The sequence below is a fragment of the Salarias fasciatus genome, chromosome 13, assembly GCF_902148845.1.
Source record: "Salarias fasciatus chromosome 13, fSalaFa1.1, whole genome shotgun sequence".
In the NCBI taxonomy this organism is placed as follows: domain Eukaryota; kingdom Metazoa; phylum Chordata; class Actinopteri; order Blenniiformes; family Blenniidae; genus Salarias; species Salarias fasciatus.
In genome coordinates this window covers 122,696-145,992 of record NC_043757.1, presented here as the reverse complement: position 1 = coordinate 145,992, position 23,297 = coordinate 122,696, and the positions used below count along the sequence as shown (strand labels likewise).

The 23,297-nt window shown below is 46.8% G+C and overlaps 1 protein-coding gene across 1 annotated transcript in view; it reads left to right on the top strand.

The window, feature by feature from the left end:
- The first annotated feature begins 964 nt into the window (after positions 1 to 964).
- The window catches only part of pdxkb (pyridoxal (pyridoxine, vitamin B6) kinase b), an 81,963-nt gene continuing 59,630 nt past the window's right edge, over positions 965 to 23,297 (top strand). Inside the window, exon 1 of the mRNA XM_030107362.1 lies at positions 965 to 1,183. Coding sequence (XP_029963222.1) covers positions 1,103 to 1,183 — 81 coding nt within the window. The 5' untranslated portion in view covers positions 965 to 1,102. The remainder of the gene's footprint in view (positions 1,184 to 23,297) is intronic.

The following is a 23,297-nucleotide window of genomic DNA, read 5'->3' as shown; positions in this document are numbered from 1 at the left end:
ATAAAATAAAATAAAATGAAAAATACTGATGAAAATAGGAAAAATATAAAAGGTCAGCTAGAAGCCTGATCAAAAAGTTGTGTTAAACCTTCTTTTAAAAACCTGGACAGTCTGTGCGTTCCTGAGGTTCTCCGGCAGGCCGTTCCACAGCCGGAGGCCGTAGTGGCTAAAGGCTGCCTCACCGTGGGTCTGGGTTCTGGTTCTGGTTTTGGTCTGGATCAAAGTGCGTTGCCAGAGCACCTCGGTACTCGGTACTCCAGAGGATCCAGATGGTAAAAACAGATGGACTGAATAAGAAGCGAGAATGTTAAGACATTTAAAGACTAATAAGAGAACCTTAAAATCCATCCATCTGTCCATCTATCCATCATCCATCCATCCATCCTCCTTTCTCTCACACACAGAGGTTAATCACTGTGGGAATATTATCAGGAAGAGGCCAAAATGCTGCTGCTGTGTTTGTGTTCATGTCCATGTGCATGCACGTCTCTCTCTCTCTCTCTCTCTCTCTCTCTCTCTCTCTCTCTCTCTCTCTCTCTCTCTGAGTGCATGTGTGTATGTGCTTGATCAGCAGCTCGTGACAGGTTTTCTGTGACGTCTTTGAAGGTTTGTACGTGATGACGCTGTAATCTGAACAATAAAGGGTAAATACAAAAATAAATAATACATTTCAAATAAAAAAAAAATACAAAAATTTCATTTGATGACATCAAGAAGGAGAAACACTTTATTTGCTTCCTCTTTAATTTTTTTTCACAGTTTTGAGTTGAAAACGATGTGTGTGTGTATTTAATCGTCATGTAAGTCGGGTCGTCTGTATTTACTTTTAGTCTGGAGTTTCTCTCCAAACGGACCAATCAGGCTCTCTCTTCGCCCTCCTTCGTCCCTCACGCGTGCTCCCTCCCACGTCACACTGACACGCGCGCGCGTACACACACCGCTGCGTGTGACACACAGCTGGTTAGCAGGGCAGCTAGCAGCTAGCAGCTAGCACCTCGGGGCGTCTGGTGCCGGAGCAGCGCTTCTCCGCGGTGTTATGTGCGGACGCCGCCGTCGCTGAGCCTCGGATTCTCTGCTCGTCTCCTCGGTGAACGGAGCCGCCATGGAGTGCCGCGTCCTGTCCATACAGAGCCATGTAGTCCGAGGATATGTGGGCAACAAGAGCGCCTCCTTCCCGTTACAGGTGCGTACAAGTCGCATGCATCCATTATCGGACGGCGCACGACTCGACGGCACGAGCCCGTGTGACCAGCCGCGACAAACCTTCATAAACTGCTCGTTTTTCTGCTATCTGATCTGCACATCCAGATCACTCAAAGTTAGTGTCGAGCCCAAATCGGTGCTCCGCCTCAGCCGCTGCAGGATGTGCTGCTTTTCTCTCATGGTTGATTTTTTGTAGCCTTTCCTGTGAACCGGCCGCATTAAATCCGTGTTAAAGACAGAGCCTGGACAGGTGTGGTGATGTGAGCCGGTCTCCCAGCTGAGGGGCTCGGTGTGTTCACCGGAACCAAGAAGGAGAACACCTGCTCCTTTCCCTCAGCAGGAAGTCCAGATGCTGTCCAGACAACCTCATGATTCTGGATCCTGATCCTGGTCCTGATCCTGGTCCTGATCCTGGTCCTGATCCTGGTCCTGATCCTGGATCCTGATCCTGGTCCTGAGCCTTTAGTCTGTTTCTGGATCCTCATCAGGATGAGGGGTGTCTGCTTCAGGTGTCATGACTCAGATGACCTTTGCTTTGAATGAATGAAAGCCCCACGACCTGAGGACCCTCATTAACTGCCCCCACCAGGGTCAGTGACACATTAACTGCCCCCACCAGGGTCAGTGACACATTAACTGCCCCCACCAGGGTTAATAACACATTAACTGCCCCCACCAGGGTCAGTAACACATTAACTGCCCCCACCAGGGTCAATAACACATTAACTGCCCCCACCAGGGTCCATAACACATTAACTGCCCCCACCAGGGTTAATAACACATTAACTGCCCCCACCAGGGTTAATAACACATTAACTGCCCCCACCAGGGTCAATAACACATTAACTGCCCCCACCAGGGTTAATAACACATTAACTGCCCCCACCAGGGTCAGTGACACATTAACTGCCCCCACCAGGGTTAATAACACATTAACTGCCCCCACCAGGGTCAGTGACACATTAACTGCCCCCACCAGGGTTAATAACACATTAACTGCCCCCACCAGGGTCAGTAACACATTAACTGCCCCCACCAGGGTCCATAACACATTAACTGCCCCCACCAGGGTTAATAACACATTAACTGCCCCCACCAGGGTTAATAACACATTAACTGCCCCCACCAGGGTCAGTGACACATTAACTGCCCCCACCAGGGTTAATAACACATTAACTGCCCCCACCAGGGTCAATAACACATTAACTGCCCCCACCAGGGTCCATAACACATTAACTGCCCCCACCAGGGTTAATAACACATTAACTGCCCCCACCAGGGTTAATAACACATTAACTGCCCCCACCAGGGTCAATAACACATTAACTGCCCCCACCAGGGTTAATAACACATTAACTGCCCCCACCAGGGTCAGTGACACATTAACTGCCCCCACCAGGGTTAATAACACATTAACTGCCCCCACCAGGGTCAGTGACACATTAACTGCCCCCACCAGGGTTAATAACACATTAACTGCCCCCACCAGGGTCAGTAACACATTAACTGCCCCCACCAGGGTCCATAACACATTAACTGCCCCCACCAGGGTTAATAACACATTAACTGCCCCCACCAGGGTTAATAACACATTAACTGCCCCCACCAGGGTCAGTAACACATTAACTGCCCCCACCAGGGTCAGTAACACATTAACTGCCCCCACCAGGGTCAGTAACACATTAACTGCCCCCACCAGGGTCAGTAACACATTAACTGCCCCCACCAGGGTCAATAACACATTAACTGCCCCCACCAGGGTCAATAACACATTAACTGCCCCCACCAGGGTCAGTAACACATTAACTGCCCCCACCAGGGTCAGTAACACATTAACTGCCCCCACCAGGGTCAGTAACACATTAACTGCCCCCACCAGGGTCAATAACACATTAACTGCCCCCACCAGGGTCAATAACACATTAACTGCCCCCACCAGGGTCCATAACACATTAACTGCCCCCACCAGGGTCCATAACACATTAACTGCCCCCACCAGGGTCAATAACACATTAACTGCCCCCACCAGGGTCCATAACACATTAACTGCCCCCACCAGGGTCCATAACACATTAACTGCCCCCACCAGGGTCAATAACACATTAACTGCCCCCACCAGGGTCCATAACACATTAACTGCCCCCACCAGGGTTAATAACACATTAACTGCCCCCACCAGGATTAATAACACATTAACTGCCCCCACCAGGGTCAGTAACACATTAACTGCCCCCACCAGGGTCAATAACACTTTAACTGTCCTCAGCAGCAGAGTCACACACTCTCATTCAGAAACCCTCTCAGTGGATTTCTGGTTCCCCGTTGGAGGGTCAGGACCTCTCGGTTCCCTGGTGGACTGTTGGAACCTCTCGGTTCCCTGGTGGACTGTTGGAACCTCTCGGTTCCCTGGTGGACTGTTGGAACCTCTCGGTTCCCTGGTGGACTGTTGGGACCTCTCAGTTCCCTGGTGGACTGTTGGGACCTCTCGGTTCCCTGGTGGACTGTTGGAACCTCTCGGTTCCCTGGTGGACTGTTGGGACCTCTCAGTTCCCTGGTGGACTGTTGGAACCTCTCGGTTCCCTGGTGGACTGTTGGAACCTCTCGGTTCCCTGGTGGACTGTTGGAACCTCTCGGTTCCCTGGTGGACTGTTGGAACCTCTCGGTTCCCTGGTGGACTGTTGGAACCTCTCGGTTCCCTGGTGGACTGTTGGAACCTCTCGGTTCCCTGGTGGACTGTTGGAACCTCTCGGTTCCCTGGTGGACTGTTGGAACCTCTCGGTTCCCTGGTGGACTGTTGGAACCTCTCGGTTCCCTGGTGGACTGTTGGAACCTCTCGGTTCCCTGGTGGACTGTTGGAACCTCTCGGTTCCCTGGTGGACTGTTGGAACCTCTCGGTTCCCTGGTGGACTGTTGGAACCTCTCGGTTCCCTGGTGGACTGTTGGAACCTCTCGGTTCCCTGGTGGACTGTTGGAACCTCTCGGTTCCCTGGTGGACTGTTGGAACCTCTCGGTTCCCTGGTGGACTGTTGGAACCTCTCGGTTCCCTGGTGGACTGTTGGAACCTCTCGGTTCCCTGGTGGACTGTTGGAACCTCTCGGTTCCCTGGTGGACTGTTGGAACCTCTCGGTTCCCTGGTGGACTGTTGGAACCTCTCGGTTCCCTGGTGGACTGTTGGAACCTCTCGGTTCCCTGGTGGACTGTTGGAACCTCTCGGTTCCCTGGTGGACTGTTGGAACCTCTCGGTTCTCTGGTGGACTGTTGGAACCTCTCGGTTCCCTGGTGGACTGTTGGAACCTCTCGGTTCCCTGGTGGACTGTTGGGACCTCTCGGTTCCCTGGTGGACTGTTGGAACCTCTCGGTTCCCTGGTGGACTGTTGGGACCTCTCGGTTCCCTGGTGGACTGTTGGGACCTCTCGGTTCCCTGGTGGACTGTTGGGACCTCTCGGTTCCCTGGTGGACTGTTGGAACCTCTCAGTTCCCTGGTGGACTGTTGGAACCTCTCAGTTCCCTGGTGGACTGTTGGAACCTCTCAGTTCCCTGGTGGACTGTTGGAACCTCTCGGTTCCCTGGTGGACTGTTGGAACCTCTCAGTTCCCTGGTGGACTGTTGGGACCTCTCAGTTCCCTGGTGGACTGTTGGGACCTCTCGGTTCCCTGGTGGACTGTTGGAACCTCTCGGTTCCCTGGTGGACTGTTGGGACCTCTCGGTTCCCTGGTGGACTGTTGGAACCTCTCAGTTCCCTGGTGGACTGTTGGGACCTCTCGGTTCCCTGGTGGACTGTTGGAACCTCTCGGTTCCCTGGTGGACTGTTGGGACCTCTCGGTTCCCTGGTGGACTGTTGGAACCTCTCAGTTCCCTGGTGGACTGTTGGGACCTCTCAGTTCCCTGGTGGACTGTTGGGACCTCTCGGTTCCCTGGTGGACTGTTGGGACCTCTCAGTTCCCTGGTGGACTGTTGGGACCTCTCAGTTCCCTGGTGGACTGTTGGAACCTCTCGGTTCCCTGGTGGACTGTTGGAACCTCTCAGTTCCCTGGTGGACTGTTGGAACCTCTCAGTTCCCTGGTGGACTGTTGGAACCTCTCAGTTCCCTGGTGGACTGTTGGAACCTCTCGGTTCCCTGGTGGACTGTTGGGACCTCTCAGTTCCCTGGTGGACTGTTGGAACCTCTCGGTTCCCTGGTGGACTGTTGGGACCTCTCAGTTCCCTGGTGGACTGTTGGAACCTCTCAGTTCCCTGGTGGACTGTTGGGACCTCTCAGTTCCCTGGTGGACTGTTGGAACCTCTCGGTTCCCTGGTGGACTGTTGGGACCTCTCAGTTCCCTGGTGGACTGTTGGAACCTCTCGGTTCCCTGGTGGACTGTTGGGACCTCTCAGTTCCCTGGTGGACTGTTGGAACCTCTCGGTTCCCTGGTGGACTGTTGGGACCTCTCAGTTCCCTGGTGGACTGTTGGAACCTCTCAGTTCCCTGGTGGACTGTTGGGACCTCTCAGTTCCCTGGTGGACTGTTGGAACCTCTCGGTTCCCTGGTGGACTGTTGGGACCTCTCAGTTCCCTGGTGGACTGTTGGGACCTCTCAGTTCCCTGGTGGACTGTTGGAACCTCTCAGTTCCCTGTTTGAGTCCAGGTCAGAACCACCAGGTTCCATGTTGAAGGGTTCGGGTCTAAACCAATCAACTTGTCTTGTCATTTCAGCTTTCAGCAAAAATGTGAAGACATATCGATGTAACCCCCCCCCCCACACACACACACACACACACACACACACACCGACATCCCCAGACATGTTGATGTTGGGAGACTTCAGGGATTCCTGTCAGGGTCAACAGCACGAGGGCGTTTGGTTGGAGTCGTCCCTGCAGCCTGATCAGCAGGCCGTGGTTCTGGTTTGTGATTGGCTGATGGCCTCAGCTCAACCAGCTCATGGAGAGCAGGGGTCCGGGCCTTGAATGGCTGTGGGGGTCAGGGACGAGGGCTTTGTGGCCGGTATGACTGAGGTGTGTGTGTGCGTGTTGGTGTGTACATGTGTATGTATATATGTGTGTGGGTGTGTATGTGTGAGTATGTATACAGTGGATATAAACAGTCTACACACCCCTGTTGAAATGCGAGGTTTTCGCCATGTAAAACAAAATAAGACAAATATTTTCACAAGTTTTTCCACCTTTACTTCCATCCATGATTTCCCCCGATCAGACGGGCTTCATCAGCGATAGATCTTCCTGCTAATCTGAGACGTTTGTTCAATACAACTTACCATCCATCTACTCTCAGTGTTTCCAAAGCCTTGTTATCCCTGGATGCCGACAAGACTTTTGTCCGTGTGGCGTGGGATTACCTCTTTTATACTCTGGACAGACTTGGTTTTGGACCATATTGATTACTTGGATTAAACTTCTTTATTCTTCTCCCAAAGCCTCAGTTAGGACAAACAATATGTCCCTCTTCAGAGATGGAAAAGACAGGGCTGTCCCATGTCCCTTCGCTCTTTGCCATAGTAATGGAGCCGCTCGCAATATCACTTCATTGTAACCCCTGCATCTCTGGGATATTGCAATACGGTTTAGAACAAAGAGTTTCTATTTATGCAGATGATCTTCTTTTATACATTTGTGATTTATCACCATCTGTCCCTGTTGTGCAGAGCACACTGGAAGCTTTTGGTGTTATATCAGGTTATAAGATCAACTTGGGTGAAAGTGAGTTGTTTCCATTGAATACAGCTGCACATAATCTGCCCCGACATAGTTTCCCAATCCCATCCGGGTAACCAGGGGGAGGGGTGCGGCTTCTGCCGGTCTTGGTGCCCTGGGGCCCGTGGCCGCCGGGGGTCTTTCCCCCACCCCCTTTTGGACCGGTGCATGGACGTCTGCCTGGGGGAGTGGCTTGGATCTGGACTCTGGGATGGATGCCATTTGTTTGGGCCCTGGGGGCCTATCTGGCCTGCTCCTGGTCTTCTCAGGGGTCAGAGGTCATATATGCATGGTCACTATCAAATTTGCATGATCACACTGATCTTTAATCACTCTTCACAATCTGCATGTGGACTCGGCTACCTTGTTTTGTTGTGGAGGGTTAGACTAGTGGTGATCGGTAGTAGGCCTCTCCTGATGCTCTGGTGTAATTTGACATCTGGATCCTCAGCTTCACGCCCCAGTTTACTGCCAGCTATGTCCTCCAACAGAGATCCATAGGACACCCTCTGCCATATCTTTATGGAGGTGCAATAGCTGATTGTCTGGAGTGTCGATATTAGTTAAAAGCCTGTCGTATCTTTGCAGCCCCTTCCTTCTCTTCACTCTTTTCTTTGTCGTTGTTGTTTGCTTGTTTGTTCACAGGTTTCTTTCTTTCACTTTCTTCCACTTTTCTGTCTCTTTACCTGTCTTCCTGTCCCCCTGTCAGTCCAGCAATATCATATATCAGTACTCAAAATTAATGAAATGAAGTGGGAAACCATGTTAACAAGAGGAGCTTTATACTTATAAGCTCCTCTTGGAAGAGCAAATCTGTCTGGAACAGAGCAGCAGCCAGAACCTCCAATTCTGCTGCTTCCATGCTGGACAGGACAGGTTGAAAAAAAAAATAAAATAAAAGCAGAACCAGGGAAACTGGTGGATGATCAGAGGAGTCTCTGTTTCTGTCTCATATCTAATAATCCTGATGAATTAGGGGAGCAGAGTGTGTGTGTTGGTGTGCAGCAGATGCTGCTGGAGGACTGTCCATCATCACTACTGTCAGATCATCTGTGGTCAAAGTGGTGTGTTTGATCTTGCTGCGACTCGCCGGCAGTCTTGTGGTTCACCCTGTTTTATCAGCACAGCCGTGTTATTGATCTATCTCCAAATGATGGAGAACATTCTGCAGTTTGTGTCTTTAGTGAAAATCTTCAACCAGTTATGTGGCTTGTTTTGGTTTTTTTGAGTAGAATTTGTAGTGGCGCTCACCCCCTCACACAGCTGGGATGTCTGCCTTCCACAGTGGCCCTGGGCGTCCCGGGACCCCCTCCTGATGCAGGACAGCACTGACAGACCCTCTGAGGTGGGAGGGGTTACTGTGTGTGGGTTGGCCAGTTCCGTGGCTGGAAGAAGTTTTAGTTTCATTTTGATGAAGATTGTCTCCCTCTACAGTCCTCTCCAGTGGATGACAGTCGTTTCTACTTCCTGCAGTTTTAATCATTTGTTGGATAGGATGGATTATTTCTGTGTATTTACTGACAAAATGTTTGCTGTAGTTGGTTAAACGGAAAAAGCTCATCACCTTCACTGTAGCTTCGGATGTGATAATATTGCGTCCTTGTGATTTCCGGTACCTGATAGGCCCCTCGGGCTCACCACTCTGTCCAGGAAGGATGCTGTGGGTCGGCAGAGCTGCAGCCTGTGTTTAGAAGCTTTAGATCCTTTCTCTGCTAGCCATTTTAGGAGATGAGCTGTTGCTTTGGCTGTGGTCTTCTCTGTTGGGCTGGTATGGGATATTTATTTCCTTCATTAGACTTCTGAGAGCGGCGTTGAAGAGGGAGGGACTGTCGTTCAGTCCCTGGGCAGCCTGGTGTAGGTATATTGTTTCCCTTCATAAGAGAACGCAAAGTACTTCTGGGACTGTTCGGTTATTAGAATGCAGAAGAATGCGTTGGAGAGATCCATGACTGTAGAAGATTTCTTCTTCTGCTCTCTTGCTGCCAGCATGGTGTAGGGATTCAGTGTGTCATAATTTGATGTTTCCTGATTGGCATTTATTTTTTATTTTCCTCAAATCGTGTACCAGCCGATAGTCGGCCTTCCCCGGTTCCTCACCCGGGTTCAGTGGTGTGTTGTAATTTGATCCACATTTAGTCAGTGCTCCTGCTTCCAGCAGCCCTGTATATTTCTCACACCGTTTGATTTAGCTTCAGAGAGGGGGTACTGTGGTTGAGAGATAGGAATCTGGTTTTTGATTTTAATGTGTATTGGGTCAATGCTGGTACAACGTCCTACATCTGTAGGTCCCTGAGACCAAACCTGCAAGGGGTACCTGTTCCACACCTGTAGGGGTACCTGTTCCAGCAGCGTCTCTGCGATGGGACAGTCTGTGTTTGTTGTGCTGCATGTAATCTGTGAGCCTCAGCCCCCCCCAGGGTCCCCCCAGTGCCCCCCCATCCCCCCCGCCCCATATTGAGGTAAAAAAGTTTCATAATTCTGCTTTAAATCTGAACTTGAAGAAATTTATATAAAAATAAAGACTATGCCCTGTTCAGGTTCCTTTTATGAGGAAGGGGAAAAAACAGTCAAGCCAATGGCCAAACAGTTAAAGCAACGTACTTCCTGTAATTTAATACCGGCGATTAAAAAGGGGAATGTAATAACAGTGACTGACACTAAACAAATTAATGAAGTACAGCAAAAATACTTTGAAGCACTTAATACTCCTGATATATACCCTGATTCTGAAATATTGACAGACTTCTTGTCGACATGCCGAAGTTGTCCGTTGATCAGGCAAAGCTGTTAGACGACCCAGTGACGGAAGCAGAAATACGGCGAGCTATATCAGGCATGAAGAATGAAGAAATCTGCTGGAATTGATGGGTTTCCTTTAGAATATTAGAAACAATTTATAGATATCTAGCCCCAGTTCTAGAAGATGTTCACAATGAAGCATTTGTTCTACAATCTTTTCCATCAGTCTTACATGAAGCTTTAATAACACTTATTCCAAAAAAGGACAGAGACCCATTACAACCCTCTGATTATCGGCCTGGAAGCTACTGAATGTAGACTGTAAAATCCTGACCAGAATTCTAGCAGCTCGTTTAGAGAATGTTTTGCCAAACATCATTCATACAGATGAAGTTTGGTTTATGAAGAATAGATTATCGACAGACAACATGAGAAGATTATTGCATCTTTTAAGTCTGAATAGAGAGAACGATAGTCCTACTGCTGCCCTCTCCCTTGATGCAGAGAAGGTATTTCATCGTGTGCAGAGGGATTTTCTATTCACAACCCTATTACATTTTGGGTTTTCATCGTCCTTTATTACATGGGCTAAGATGTTGCATAATAGTCCCAAGGCATCGGTGATAACTAATGGTCTTATGTCACCTTCTTTAACCTTAAAATGAGTATTTTATCTTTCTCAACTACTTTTATAAATTCATAGAAGAGTCACGAGACGGCCATGCCACTGAGCTGAGTAGACGTGTCTCTGTGAGCTCCCGGTGAAATTCGGCTAAAATCCTTCATTATTTTGTCAAAAAACACAAACTCAACAGTCAACCAGCACTGCCAAGAGTGCAGATTACGCCACATTTATAATGCCGTTGGAAAAAAAAAATAAGAGAAAAACGCAGCAGATTGTGCCGTGGACGACGACAAGTGGGATGCTAATGTCATGGCTAGCCCGACAGAAAACGCTAACCCCAGCCTGCTACAGCACCCGCCGATACGAACCCAAACCTGGATGTGAATCAAAGACTGGACCTGATGAGCAACGACTTTGCCACAAAACTGGACGGTGTCTTGAAAGCAATCCAGGGATGTTAACAGAGATGTGACAGACTTTTCTGGTCGCATAGACGAGGCAGAAGAGTGGATCAGTAAATTCGAGGACGCCATTCACTCGGGGAAAGCAAGACCGACAAGCTCATCAAACAAGTCGAGCAACTCACATTCAAGGTGGACGATCTTGAAAACCGCTCGAGGAGATCAAACCTCAGGTTGGTTAACCTACCCAAAAAAGCTGAAAATCCTGATGCAAACACGTTTCTGGAGAGATGGCTTCCTGAAGTTCTGGGTCCCGCAGCGTTTCCCTCGCCTCCTGTCATTCAGGGAGCTCTCAGGATTCCTACGGGGACCTAAGGCACCAGATCCCCCCGACCGAGAGTCCTCATCATTAAATTCCTAAACTTCCAGGATAAAGTCAGAGCAATGTGTGCTGCCAGGTCCAAAGGAAAGGTTCTTTACGGCGAGCAAGAGGTCTTGTTTTTTTCCGGACCTATCTGCAGAATTACTGCGGCGGAGGAGTCGCTTTGACGGGGTGAAACAACAGCTGAGATCCCTGGATGTCCGCTATGGAATGGTGTACCCCGCCAAGCTCCGAGTGACGGTCGACAGACAGACACGCCAGTTCACCTTTCTAATACACGCCGAAAAATTCATCGAGGATCTGAAACGTACAGACTATGTCAGGAAGACCTGAGATGGACGCTTAATGAACACTTAACTTGGAGGCCATGTGAGTAAAAGACTCAGGGTAGACACTGAACTATTAAAGGAGTCATATTATGCTATTTTTCAGTCACGTCATATCGGTCATGGATGCCCAAAAACATAGTATATAAGTTTGTTTGCCCCAAATTCGTCCTCTGTTCGGAGTGTGAGGGTCTAAAAAGTGGCTCTGAGGAATAGGACAGACTATTTTCCGTGATGAACTTGAACGCATCTGGCCACGCCCACCTCATAAATTCATTGTCGTTAAGAAAGCACCTTACAGGAAGTTACACCGGAAGTTTCAAAATAAAACACAATGCACAACCTCACAGACGTAAACTTTTTCCTATATGTTGTTATTCCGCCGCCTCAGGAGGAGAGAATCAGCTGAACAGAACAGACAGCAGCAAAGTGGAAATTACTGTTTTTATATAGAATGAACCAAACAACAGGAACTATTGGATAAAGAAAAGCTCTCATTTGAGATCAAAACATAAACCATGAACTCATCCTTGATGGACGTCTATAAATTACAGATCAATGTGGCTGGACGAGCAGAGCGACCTTACAGAAGGGAAATGAGGCGTGTTTTATTTTATTTTCTGTTTATATCATGTGTTGTTGGTGTGACATCGAGAGCAGAGAGCCTCTCAGAGGAGCAGCCCTCTTCACCGGACGGCGCTGCCGGTGTGTGTTGACTTTGCGCCCGGGCGCAGTGCGCCTCCGCTGGGCTCCGGAGCTTCGCAGCGTCCCGGCGAGGAGAGGAGCGGCCCGGCGTCTCCGCCGGCTTCGGGACCAGCTTCCGTGGAGCAGCTCCGGGCCGTTTACCCAGTTGGCCCCGACTCGGCCCTGGAAGTCAGACGCCCGGGCGCCGTCACAGCCGCGGCCGACTCAAAGAGCCTCTCTGCTGGGGAGAGGAGCTCCGCTACGTTCCCATCGAGCTAACTGTGGCTAAGTTAGCAAAAACTGTCAGCTGGTCAGCTGACCCACCTGAAGACGGGGGAGGAGCTGACTTTATGAAAACACTGGCGATGGATGAGAAAATACAGCCGAAATGAGCGACCTGGGGGGCCGGCCAAAGGCTGGTTCTCTTCCGGGGGGGGGGGCGTTCCTCTTCCTGACGTCAGAAAGAGGGAGATTTCAGAACCGTGTGTTTGAGTGTATATTTTCTTAAAAGTGGAGCCACAGTTGAGGGAGGTGACTGAATGTTTCACTTGTGGGGGGTCATACAGAGGCTCTGGGAGGCAACATGACTGTAAAGACTCCTTTTTAAAGTGAATTTTGCATAATATGACTCCTTTAAAAGAATTTCCATTTGCTGAGTGTAATGTACCCACCTTGTAATATTATGTTAATACTATTACTTTCTATTATTTCTGAATCTAAGGTTAAATAGAACATGAGGATTGTGTTTACACCTATAAAAAAAGACAGAGGTGTGTTTTTTTTTTTTTTTAAAGCTATTATTATCAGCCATGTTGCCACTCCTGTCTACTCCGTTGCTGGTTGATAAACTACCGTCTTGTACAGGGCCCGTGTTTTTGAACTGGCCCATTAAAACAACTATAAGAGAGGCTTAGATGTTCAACATCTCATTCTTACATTCGTGAAACTGCCAAATTGTTGCCGGGAGACTCCTAAGTTTCATGCTTATTTATTTGTGAGCAGTTCTTTATTATGAGGAATAGCCCCTTGAGATAAGTTATCTTGTTTTCGAGGGGATCCTCAGATTCATAACTTTCTATTTACTTTGTTTTGTCTTCTCCCTTTGGCGCCTTAGTTTGTAAAGGTGCACAAAGGTTGTATATCAGTTCAGTTCCCCTGATTTTCACTGAATCCGTCTTTGCGTATGGTCACTCCCACAGACGGGGGTGGGGTGGGGTGGGGGGGGGGGGGGGGGGAGTATTAGTAGCTGTATTGTTCGGGATTACAGCAAAGGGGTTTTATCACTCGGGTTTTGGGATTTGGCAGCATTTTGTTATTTGTTTTGTTCTTTTTGGGCCTTCTCGTATCACTCACAATGCAGGTTTCCTTTATTGCACTTATCAGGATATGTCACTGCAAAGCTACAGGTTCCAAGAAACCAAGTTTAAAGGAATACTCCAAAGATTTTGGACCCAAGCCCTATCCCTATCATTTACAGAGTGAGATAAGCTTATAAATACCTTTATTGTGCCTGTTCGTCCAGTGACTGGCTCCCAGCTGTTAGCATCGTAGTTAGCTTAGCTCAACTGCTGGAGGTGAAAAGGAGACAGAGCCGAACTGACGAAAGTGGACAAAATCCTCCTTCCAGCGGTCCAGGGGACGGCGTATTAGCACATGAAGTAAATCCGAATGGTTATAAAACATTTTAAAAGACGTGTTTTCTTTTCAATCTGTTAAAATAAGGTTTTGATCCACACAGATCTGCACAAGCATCGCGCTCTGCGGAAGGATACACCGGAGCACAGCAGTAGCAGCCGTAGACTCAGCCACTGTGCTCCGGTATATCCTTCCGCAGAGGACCACGCACGCACGCGGCGTGTCTCTCCACGTGCGCATCCCATAATAATCCATATTTTTATCAGAAATAAAAGTTTCACTCGCGCTGACCTATTCGATATGGCGACTGAACGGTTTTTGTTGCTTATTCATCACATTTCAACCAATCAAGTGACTCATCGCTGCCTCCGATGGCTAACCAGCCAACTGTTGCCGAGACTGATGGACCCTCGTCATCAGTCGTCATCACTTGTCATAGATGTTTCTGAGCCAATCACGTCGGTAGAAACGTTTGACTGACAGGGCTGGTAGCCAATGAGCTTGCTGAATGGCTGGCTGGCCCGCTGGCGGGGTTTTGTGACTTCTCAGATATCTGCTGAGGGATGCAGCTGCTGTCTGTCCCTGCTCCTCTCAATCTGAGGGCCTTATCCCACACTGAAGCCTCTCTGAAGTGATTGTTTGAGTACTTTATGAGTTTTTGGAGTGAAAATAATGTAAAAATGGGCCAAAAACCAACATATACCATTGTACAGAGGGCATCCAGGGGGTATACAGAGGATGTCCAAAATTGACCCCACCGGGGCATAGCAGTACAAATACATGTGTGAAACACTCATTTCTTGTATTACTTCTCTGACATTTTGACCAGAACTATGTAAGACCCCAGGCTTTAGCAAAATTGTGTTTTCAAGCTCTCACAGTGCTTCCAGACTTATTTCCAGGTGTTTTATGAGGGAAAAAAAATTCAGGCGAGAATGAAATTCATCCTAATTCAGTGTGCTGCAACATAAATAAATCTGTGGCAGTAGCACCTAGAGTAATTCTGACTGCACTGGGTGAAAATACAGGTTGTCAGCTTTCAAATGAGACCCCAACCATGCATGTACTCCAAACAGTTCAAGAACAGCATTCACTTTACTTTCTGTACGTCTTCAGTAGAAATTTCGGGCGGAAATTGTGAGGGGAATGGTTAAATTAATTAAATTGAAGCAGATTATCACCAGGATTAAACAACTAGATTCCTCGATTGTCTTTGTGGCTATTTCTCACTCCCACAGCAGTAAAAAGTTACGTTTCTTAGACGAACTGAATCTCTGTGATCCTTGGAGAGTGCAAAACCCAGCGAAAAAAGAGTTTTCATGCTTCTCGTCGTCTCTTAAAACTTAATCTTGTATGGACTATTTTTTAGTTTCTAGATCCTTGCTGCCCAGTATAACAGGTTGCCAATATGATAGCACTGTTCTGTGGGACCATTCTCCCACTTCATTACTCTACAGCGGTTCTCGATTACTCAGAAGGGACAATAGATGGTGGCTGCGTAACACTGAATTTATCAAATATGTGGGTGAACATACAGATTTATATTTTACTGTCAACACAGATCAGACGTCTGCCACCACTTGGTGGGAGGCTTTTAAAGCGTATATCAGAGGTCAGATGATTAGTTTCACTGGCTCTAAATTTAATAAATTCAAACAAAAAAATGAACGATTTGGACATGGAAATTAGAGTTGGAGAGAGCGGTGTGCCTTGATAATTCAGTAGCAACTAAACAAAAATTGTTGGCCCTTAAAGCTAGGGCAGACGATGTTGTCCAAAAGGCCTTTTTGTCATCCTGAGTGAAACGCTCCTGCCCCCTGGGAGAAGTCACTACATTATGTGGACGGAAAAAGGTGCGGAAAAAAATCTGACAACTGTAGCGGCCACAGGACAGTAAAAAAGGCGCGGGCCGCTCTTAAGAAACCAATCAAATCCCTTCGCCGTTCTACCAGCCCCCTGCGTACATTTCAATGGCGTGCGCTGGCCCTGGTTCAGAGCGCGTTGCCACGGCGCTCTCGGCGCTCGCGGCTCGCGTGAAAAATAGAAGGAAGGGAGCGGCGCGCTGCGCTGCTGTGAGTGTCGTGTGCAGCAGTCAGGAAGGTTCATAACATTGGAGGCCATCACAAACTCCGTGCGCGCGGCGCTTCCGCGTCCAGTGCGTTCGCTCCCAACGGGAGCTCCTCCAATGGGGCGGGAGCTGGGCGGAGCCTTGGGGAGATGCTGCATTCGTGCTACATGCTAGTTTTCCAAGATTGCCGACCCGAGCTTTAAGGCCGAATATGAAGTACTCTCCACACAGAAAGCTGAAGTAGCCTTTTAAGACTTAAACAGTCTTTATGAACAAGGGGAAAGATCCAGTTGGTTGCTCGCCTGGCAATAATGAAAAAAAAAGAAAACAAAATTCAGAAAAGGCTATAAATGCAATTAGAAATGAAAAAGGTTATATTACAACTGACCCATTGGAAATGAATCAATCATTTGTGTCATTTTACAGTACACTTTACTAATCGATTTATCCAACAGAATCCACTGATCAGAACAATTTTCTCAATGGGTTAGAATTCCCCACCATTTCAGAAGAGTCAAAGCTTTGGTTGGATGAACAAATAGACGTTAGAAATATCTGTAATGCCATTTGCAGTTTGAAAAGTGTAAAAGCCGCAGGACCAGGCGGACTGCCCATTGATATATATATAAATTATTTAAAGACAAACTAATAGGTGCATTAATAGAAATGTACACAGAAGCCTTTGAGTGCAGACGCCTCCCCCCTTCACTACAAAGCGCTCTAATTACACTCATTTTGAAGACAGGGAAGCCGCCGACTGAATGTGGCTCTTCCAGACCAATTTCTCTTATGAACGCTGATGCAAAAATCATAGTGAAAGCCCTATCCATGAGACTTGAGAGAGTCCTGCCATTCAATACACATGCTGACCAAAATGCTTTTGTGAAGAACCGTCAAGGTTTTCATAATGTGAGGAGAGTCTTAAATATTATTCATGCTAATGAAGGGTGACATCTCATCCGTTTAAACTTTCCCGTGGCAAAAGACAGGGCTCACCGCTCTCACCTTTACTTTTTGTATTGGCAATGGAGCCACTGACATTAGCAATAAGACTGCATCCTGCTATACGTGGCATTAATGCAGGGAACTTGGAACATCGACTTGCACTATTTGCAGGTGACACTATAATGTTTCTCTCAGATTTGAGAAAATCAATACCATCCAGTTTAGGTTTGTTGAGTGAATTTGGTAGCTTCTTCGGGTTTAAAGTGAATAAAGAGAAATCTTGAATTATGCTCCTAAACGAGGGTGAGGGAAGAAAACCGATAGTACCCCACCCCTTTATAAATGCGACCAGTGGCTTTAATATTAACATAACCCCGAAGGTAGAAGACATCAGTTCTACCATGAACCCATATTAGTTTCAATATCTGAAGACATTAAAAGATGGATGACCCTACCACTATCCTTACTGGGCAGAATAAGTGCAATTAAAATGTCAGTCTTGCCTAGGCTCCTGTATTTGTTCCAGTCGATCCCTTTAGCTCCTCCACCCTCATTCTTTTCAAAAGTTAGACAGTTGTTTTTGAGTTTTAGCTAGAAAAATAGGAAACCAAGGACAGGGGTGGAAAGTAACGAATTACTTTACTCGCGTTCCTGTAATTGAGTAGCTTTTTTGTGTACTTATACTTTTTCAAGTACTTTTTAAAAAGTGTAATTTTACTTTTACTTAAGTACAGTTTCTTTTAAGTAATGTACTCCGGTACTTTTTACATCACAAATATTACTGAGTAAAAAAAAAAAAAAAGAAAAGGAAAAAAGGCTGAAACAGAGAAGAGAAAACCGTTGTGGTTGAATCTCGGGAGGGAGAGTTGATGGGTGCAGCAGAGACAGACATGGCGAGCATGGAGACAGACATGGCGAGCATGGAGACAGGCGAAGGCGTGGCGGTGGACGACCGTGGAGAGGTCCAGGACACAGATACAGAAGACACCGTGCACCCTGGCTCCTGTGCGCAGGCATGTTGAGGTAAGTCGTGTTTCTCGTTTTAACTAATGCTGTTATTCGGCTGGCTAACCAAGTTCACTTTGCCAGCCTGACGTGATCAGTGTTCCAGGTCCCACAGCAAACATCCTGCAGCTGCTTCCCCCCGTGGTCTGGACAGTCCAGGCACGACTCGGCAGCTTTTTCACTCTTTTATCGCCTCATGATAAATGCAAATGTGCAAGCTAGTTATTTAGCGTCTGTCTTAACCTGGTAATCCTACAGCTGGGAAAGCAGAGTCATTCATGATGCCATCTTTTCATAAACGGACACTTTCTTCCCTCCGTTTTCCAAAATAACTGCTCACACTCCAGCAGACAGGATGGAGGCGCTGATTCTGAAGCCAGTCTCCATTTTTCTCTGCTGACATGCAAACGCCAGACCACAGGTTTTTTTTTTTCAAGCCTCCACTTGTAATGTCAGAGTGGGAGCCCTAAATCTTTTCCATTAGCATCCTCAAAACAGATGAACAAATCACAATGGTTTGTTTTATCTGTTCTTTCATTAGATCGTTATTTGAACCAAACCAAGACACACTGTGTGAATACATCCATCATTTAGATCACAGTTTCTCTTGTTTGTTATGTACCTCATACTTCATATGTTTCTGTGACCAAATTTTGCATTCTGATGCACAAATGCATTAGCTGTAGAAACATATCTATGAGTATAATAAATAAAATGCTGAGTATTTAATAAAGGTAGTGATTTACATAGTAATGAAAATATTTGTATATTTATGTTTTCAGAGGAGACATCCATCAGAGCTGAAGGCCTTTGGTGACGGTGTGGCAACACGGAACCAACACTGGGGCCTCCAGGAATGCTGCCGAACAACCTGAACTGGACGCCATGACGGCAGGACGGCAGACGTGGACCACAGGCAGCAGTGGACACACTTGTCATGAGCTTCATGTGTGTTGGGCTCATCCAGCTTCAGTGGTAGAGCGAGTACCGTATTGGCCCGAATATAAGACGATGTTTTTTTCCAGAAACTGCATCCTCAAAAGTGGGGTGGTGTTATAATCGCGGACTTACGGTAGATGGTCAATACGCATCCGCGCCGCTAGATGGAGCCAAAGTATCACTGAGCAGAGAGCGAGTGGAGCGATGAAATGAGATCAAATGATCTGATGAAAAATGGCGGATCATCTGGAACAAAGGGGCTGAACGCTGGACAACTGAGCAACAACAGAGGAGAAGTTATGATACCAACTTTAAACTGATGGTGATCAACGCAGCAGAGTCATCAAACTACTGCCAAGCCGCCAGGAGGTCTGGTGGAGCAGAGCCTCGTTCTGACTGGAGAGCACAGAAAAAACACTCCAGATGCTAACGCTATGAGAAAAGCTTTCCGTGGTCCTGAGAGACGCTTCAGAGAGACTGATAGAAGGGAGAGAGAAGACGTCTCTGAAAGACGGACAGACGGAATGTCCACCACCAGAGCCTGATTCAGCTGAAGGACCTGGACAGTTATTTACATCATTTATGCAGTTTGGACCCTTGAGGTTCTTATTTTTTCATTTTATATCTCGTGAAATGTTATCTCAGTTGTGAGTTTTTGAGTTTATAATAATTGTATAATAAAAATTTCTTTTATGAGTGACCTTATTGTCTTCAGCATTTTTTTTTTTTTCACAAAGTGACCTTTGAAAAATAGGGGTCGTGTTATAATCGGAGTCGTCTTATATTCGGGCCAATACGGTATATATTCAGACAGTTCATGTATATAATTGAATTTGCTTCACTACCTGTAAATAAAACGGTTTAATTGATATGTACGTATGCATGTCCTCGTTTCCTTTTTGCACAACACAATAGAGGCAGAAAACACCTGTTGTTAAAAAGTAACTTTTTACTTTTACTCAAGTACATTTTAAATCATTTACTTTTACTGGAGTAGATTTTTTGACAGGTAACTTTACTTGTACATAAGTAAAATCACATCAGAGTAACAGTACTTGTACTTGAGTATAATATTTTTGTACTCTTTCCACCTCTGACCAAGGCTGAGGCTGTCCCTTCTTTACTTGCTGTACGACGGGCGGTCCACAGCTGCCCAGTGTTCAGTGGTGTTATTGTGCAGCCCAGTTGAGGGCCGCCATGTTCTGGTTTCATGAGGGAGTAGATTTACCCTGGCTACAAGTGGAGCGTCTGTCCTCAGGGGAATCGACACTATATAGCTTTTTGTATTCTGCCCCCTTAAAAATTTTGTTGAAAAAAACAAGAAGTCCCTTTGTGAAAAATTCTATTGTGGTCTGGTATGAAGTCCACACATATTTAGAGGATTTACCAGTACTATCTTCTTTTACACCGATTTGGGGCAATGAACATTTTAGCCCAGCCAATAAAGATTTGGGATTTAAAAATTGGTTAAATAAGGGTATAACAAAGCTTTTAGACTTATATAAGGACAAATCAATTCAATTCAATTCAATTCAATTCAGCTTTATTTATGAAGTGCCAATTACAACATGGTGGGTTCAGACACTTTACAGAGAAACCCAACAGATCCGCATGAGCAAGAACCCTGCAGAACCAGGCTCAGAGGAGAACCCTGCAGAACCAGGCTCAGAGGAGGAGAACCCTGCAGAACCAGGCTCAGAGGAGGAGAACCCTGCAGAACCAGGCTCAGAGGAGGAGAACCCTGCAGAACCAGGCTCAGAGGAGGAGAACCCTGCAGAACCAGGCTCAGAGGAGGAGAACCCTGCAGAACCAGGCTCAGAGGAGAACCCTGCAGAACCAGGCTCAGAGGAGAACCCTGCAGAACCAGGCTCAGAGGAGGAGAACCCTGCAGAACCAGGCTCAGAGGAGGAGAACCCTGCAGAACCAGGCTCAGAGGAGAACCCTGCAGAACCAGGCTCAGAGGAGAACCCTGCAGAACCAGGCTCAGAGGAGGAGAACCCTGCAGAACCAGGCTCAGAGGAGGAGAACCCTGCAGAACCAGGCTCAGAGGAGAACCCTGCAGAACCAGGCTCAGAGGTGGTCTTCCTGCTGTCCTGGTTGGGGTGAGGGGACAGGAGAAGGAGACAGGACAGACAGGTTCTTGTATCTACATCCAGTTCATATATAAACAGGGTCCAGAGGCTACAGGAGGAACCATCATCAGTCACATGTAGCAATACAATGAAATTCAAACAACTCTTTGTTGTGGTTTGATGATCTGAAAACTAGATTCGATATCCTGAACAAACACTTCCTTAAATACCTGCAGATCAGAAGCTTTATTTCATCTCGTCTAAATAATTCATCTCAGCAACCTCCATTATCCATGCTGGAATCATTCTCCATACAGAATTGCTTCAGCAAGGGGCGGGTTGCTCAACTATACAGAATTTTGGTTAATAACAACAAGGATAACTGTGACAGAAAAAGACATGAATGGTCACTAGATCTAAATGAAGACATTTCTCTGGAGGAATGGAGTACAATATGCTCTAGGGCCCAAACTGGGACCACTAACACCCGTCTACGCTTGATACAATACAAGTGGATAATGAGACTTTACGCTACTCCTGCAAAATTGAACAGATTTAACCCGAGCATTCCAGATCTTTGCTTTAAATGCAGTGAATATCAAGGCACTCTCTACCATTGTCTGTGGGAGTGTGAGATTCGATTTTGGAGTCAGGTGACACAGTATATCTCACAAATGACCTCTACCTTGATTCCTCTATCTTCTAAATGGTGTGTTCTGAGTATCCATCCTGTTAATTGTTCCCCATCATTTAATGAAAAAAAGATGGAAGTTTATGTCTACTACAGGCTAGACCAGGGGTCACTAACTGGCGGACCGCGGTCCGGATCCGGACCCAGATGCCGTCCAATACGGACCCGGACTTGTATAAACTAACAGGGTTTAAATTTGACGAGTCGCTCCTAGTTTACCGGCGCAGCTTTTCTAGTGTTTACGGTATTAGTTTGTCAGCTCAGAAAACACACAGACCAATTACGTACGAGTTCAGCCATCCCACGTGACTCTACTCGGCCAATGAGGTCTCTGTATTACAGGCGCTAAACATCACCGGTCTGTGCATTCCGGCAACAGTTGAGAGGTGCGGGACAGACGAGAGGGGGACAAGCAATAAAGAAAAAAAATCAATAGCGATACCGAGGAAGACGAAGGGACGTGTGAGCCAGATAGGGATATCATAAAATCCAGAGAAACTGGTGAACAGCATCTGAAAAATTACAATAAAAAAAGAAAAGTGGACGGCGAAAACAGAAACAAGACATTCCTGCAATGTTCTAGCTTTTTAATATCTTTTACACTTTTTGAAATATTTCAACTTTTGTGCAACTTTTTGCCCCATGTTAACGGATGGAGATCTTTTCAAACTTTGAAACCTTATAACTTCTTCAAATCTTAACCGATTTTAACCATTCAACTTTTAAAATGTTCAACTTCTTAAACCCTTTCTTCAACCTTTTTAAACTTTTTCAACTTTGTTCAACTTTTTGAAATATTTCAACTTTTTAAAATTATTTTTAACATGGAAGTGGATGGGAAAACCCTTCAACTGACCCTTCAACTCCTTCAACTTTGAAACATTTTAACTTCGTCATACTTTCATGTAGACAAGTCATTTTACTTTTAAAACGTAGGCATTTCTGTCCTATATTCAGGTTTGTAATATCATTTCAAGATCTTTTCCCAAATTTAAACTGTGAGCCTTCAAGTACAGAGAGAATTTCAGCCGTTTTTGGAGTTTATAATGGGTGTGTATTGGAGAGGCCAGAGTGGGAGAAAGGAATTTAGAGTGTGGGAAGCTCTCGTTTTAAACCAAAAAAAAATTGTATTCTTGTCCGTACGGCCACATTTCTGGCTCAATCTGCACAATAAGCCCTCAAAACGTAGGCATTTTTCTTGTGACCCATACAATTGAGTCACTTTGTCTCCGTGTCAGACGGTTCTCTCTCCAGGTGCATTTGTTTGAGGAGAGTGCAGAATTTTCTCCGATCCGCTCCAGTGCATTTTGGAGAGAGAGTTTCTTAACCTTGCACAGCAGACGGGCCTGATTCAGCTCCTAAATCCTGCAGATCCATCTTGCAGCGCTCCACAGACCAATGGTTTCACTCTGATAAAATGTCACCGGCCCAATCAGGGGAAAGAGGCGGGAGCTGCGGGAGGAGCGGACGTGACGAAAGACGTGACGACAGCGGGAAGCTGGAAAAAGTTGGAAAACAATGGCGGCATGCGGAGCGATCTCTGTGGACACGGCAATATCTGCAGTTTTATAAGAAAGCGACTCAGTTTCTTCTTTGAAAGAGGAGCACAGAACATCACTTCAAGCCTTTTTGTCAGGAAACGATGTCTACTGCTTCTCAGCAGCACATAAGCTACATCACACCGTGGCTTGATGTGGATTGGTCCGTGGTGAGTGTGTCGCGTGTCAATCAGAACGGTCGTCCAATCGTCTTCTTCTTGGTTCGAACGGTCGTCCAATCGCCAGCTACTGATTGTTTTGAAGGTCCCGCCTCTGAAATCAAATCGGAAGAGCGGCTACCCAGATGGACTTGTGAAATATTTCCGTGGCGGACATGAAACTGTCCATCTGGAC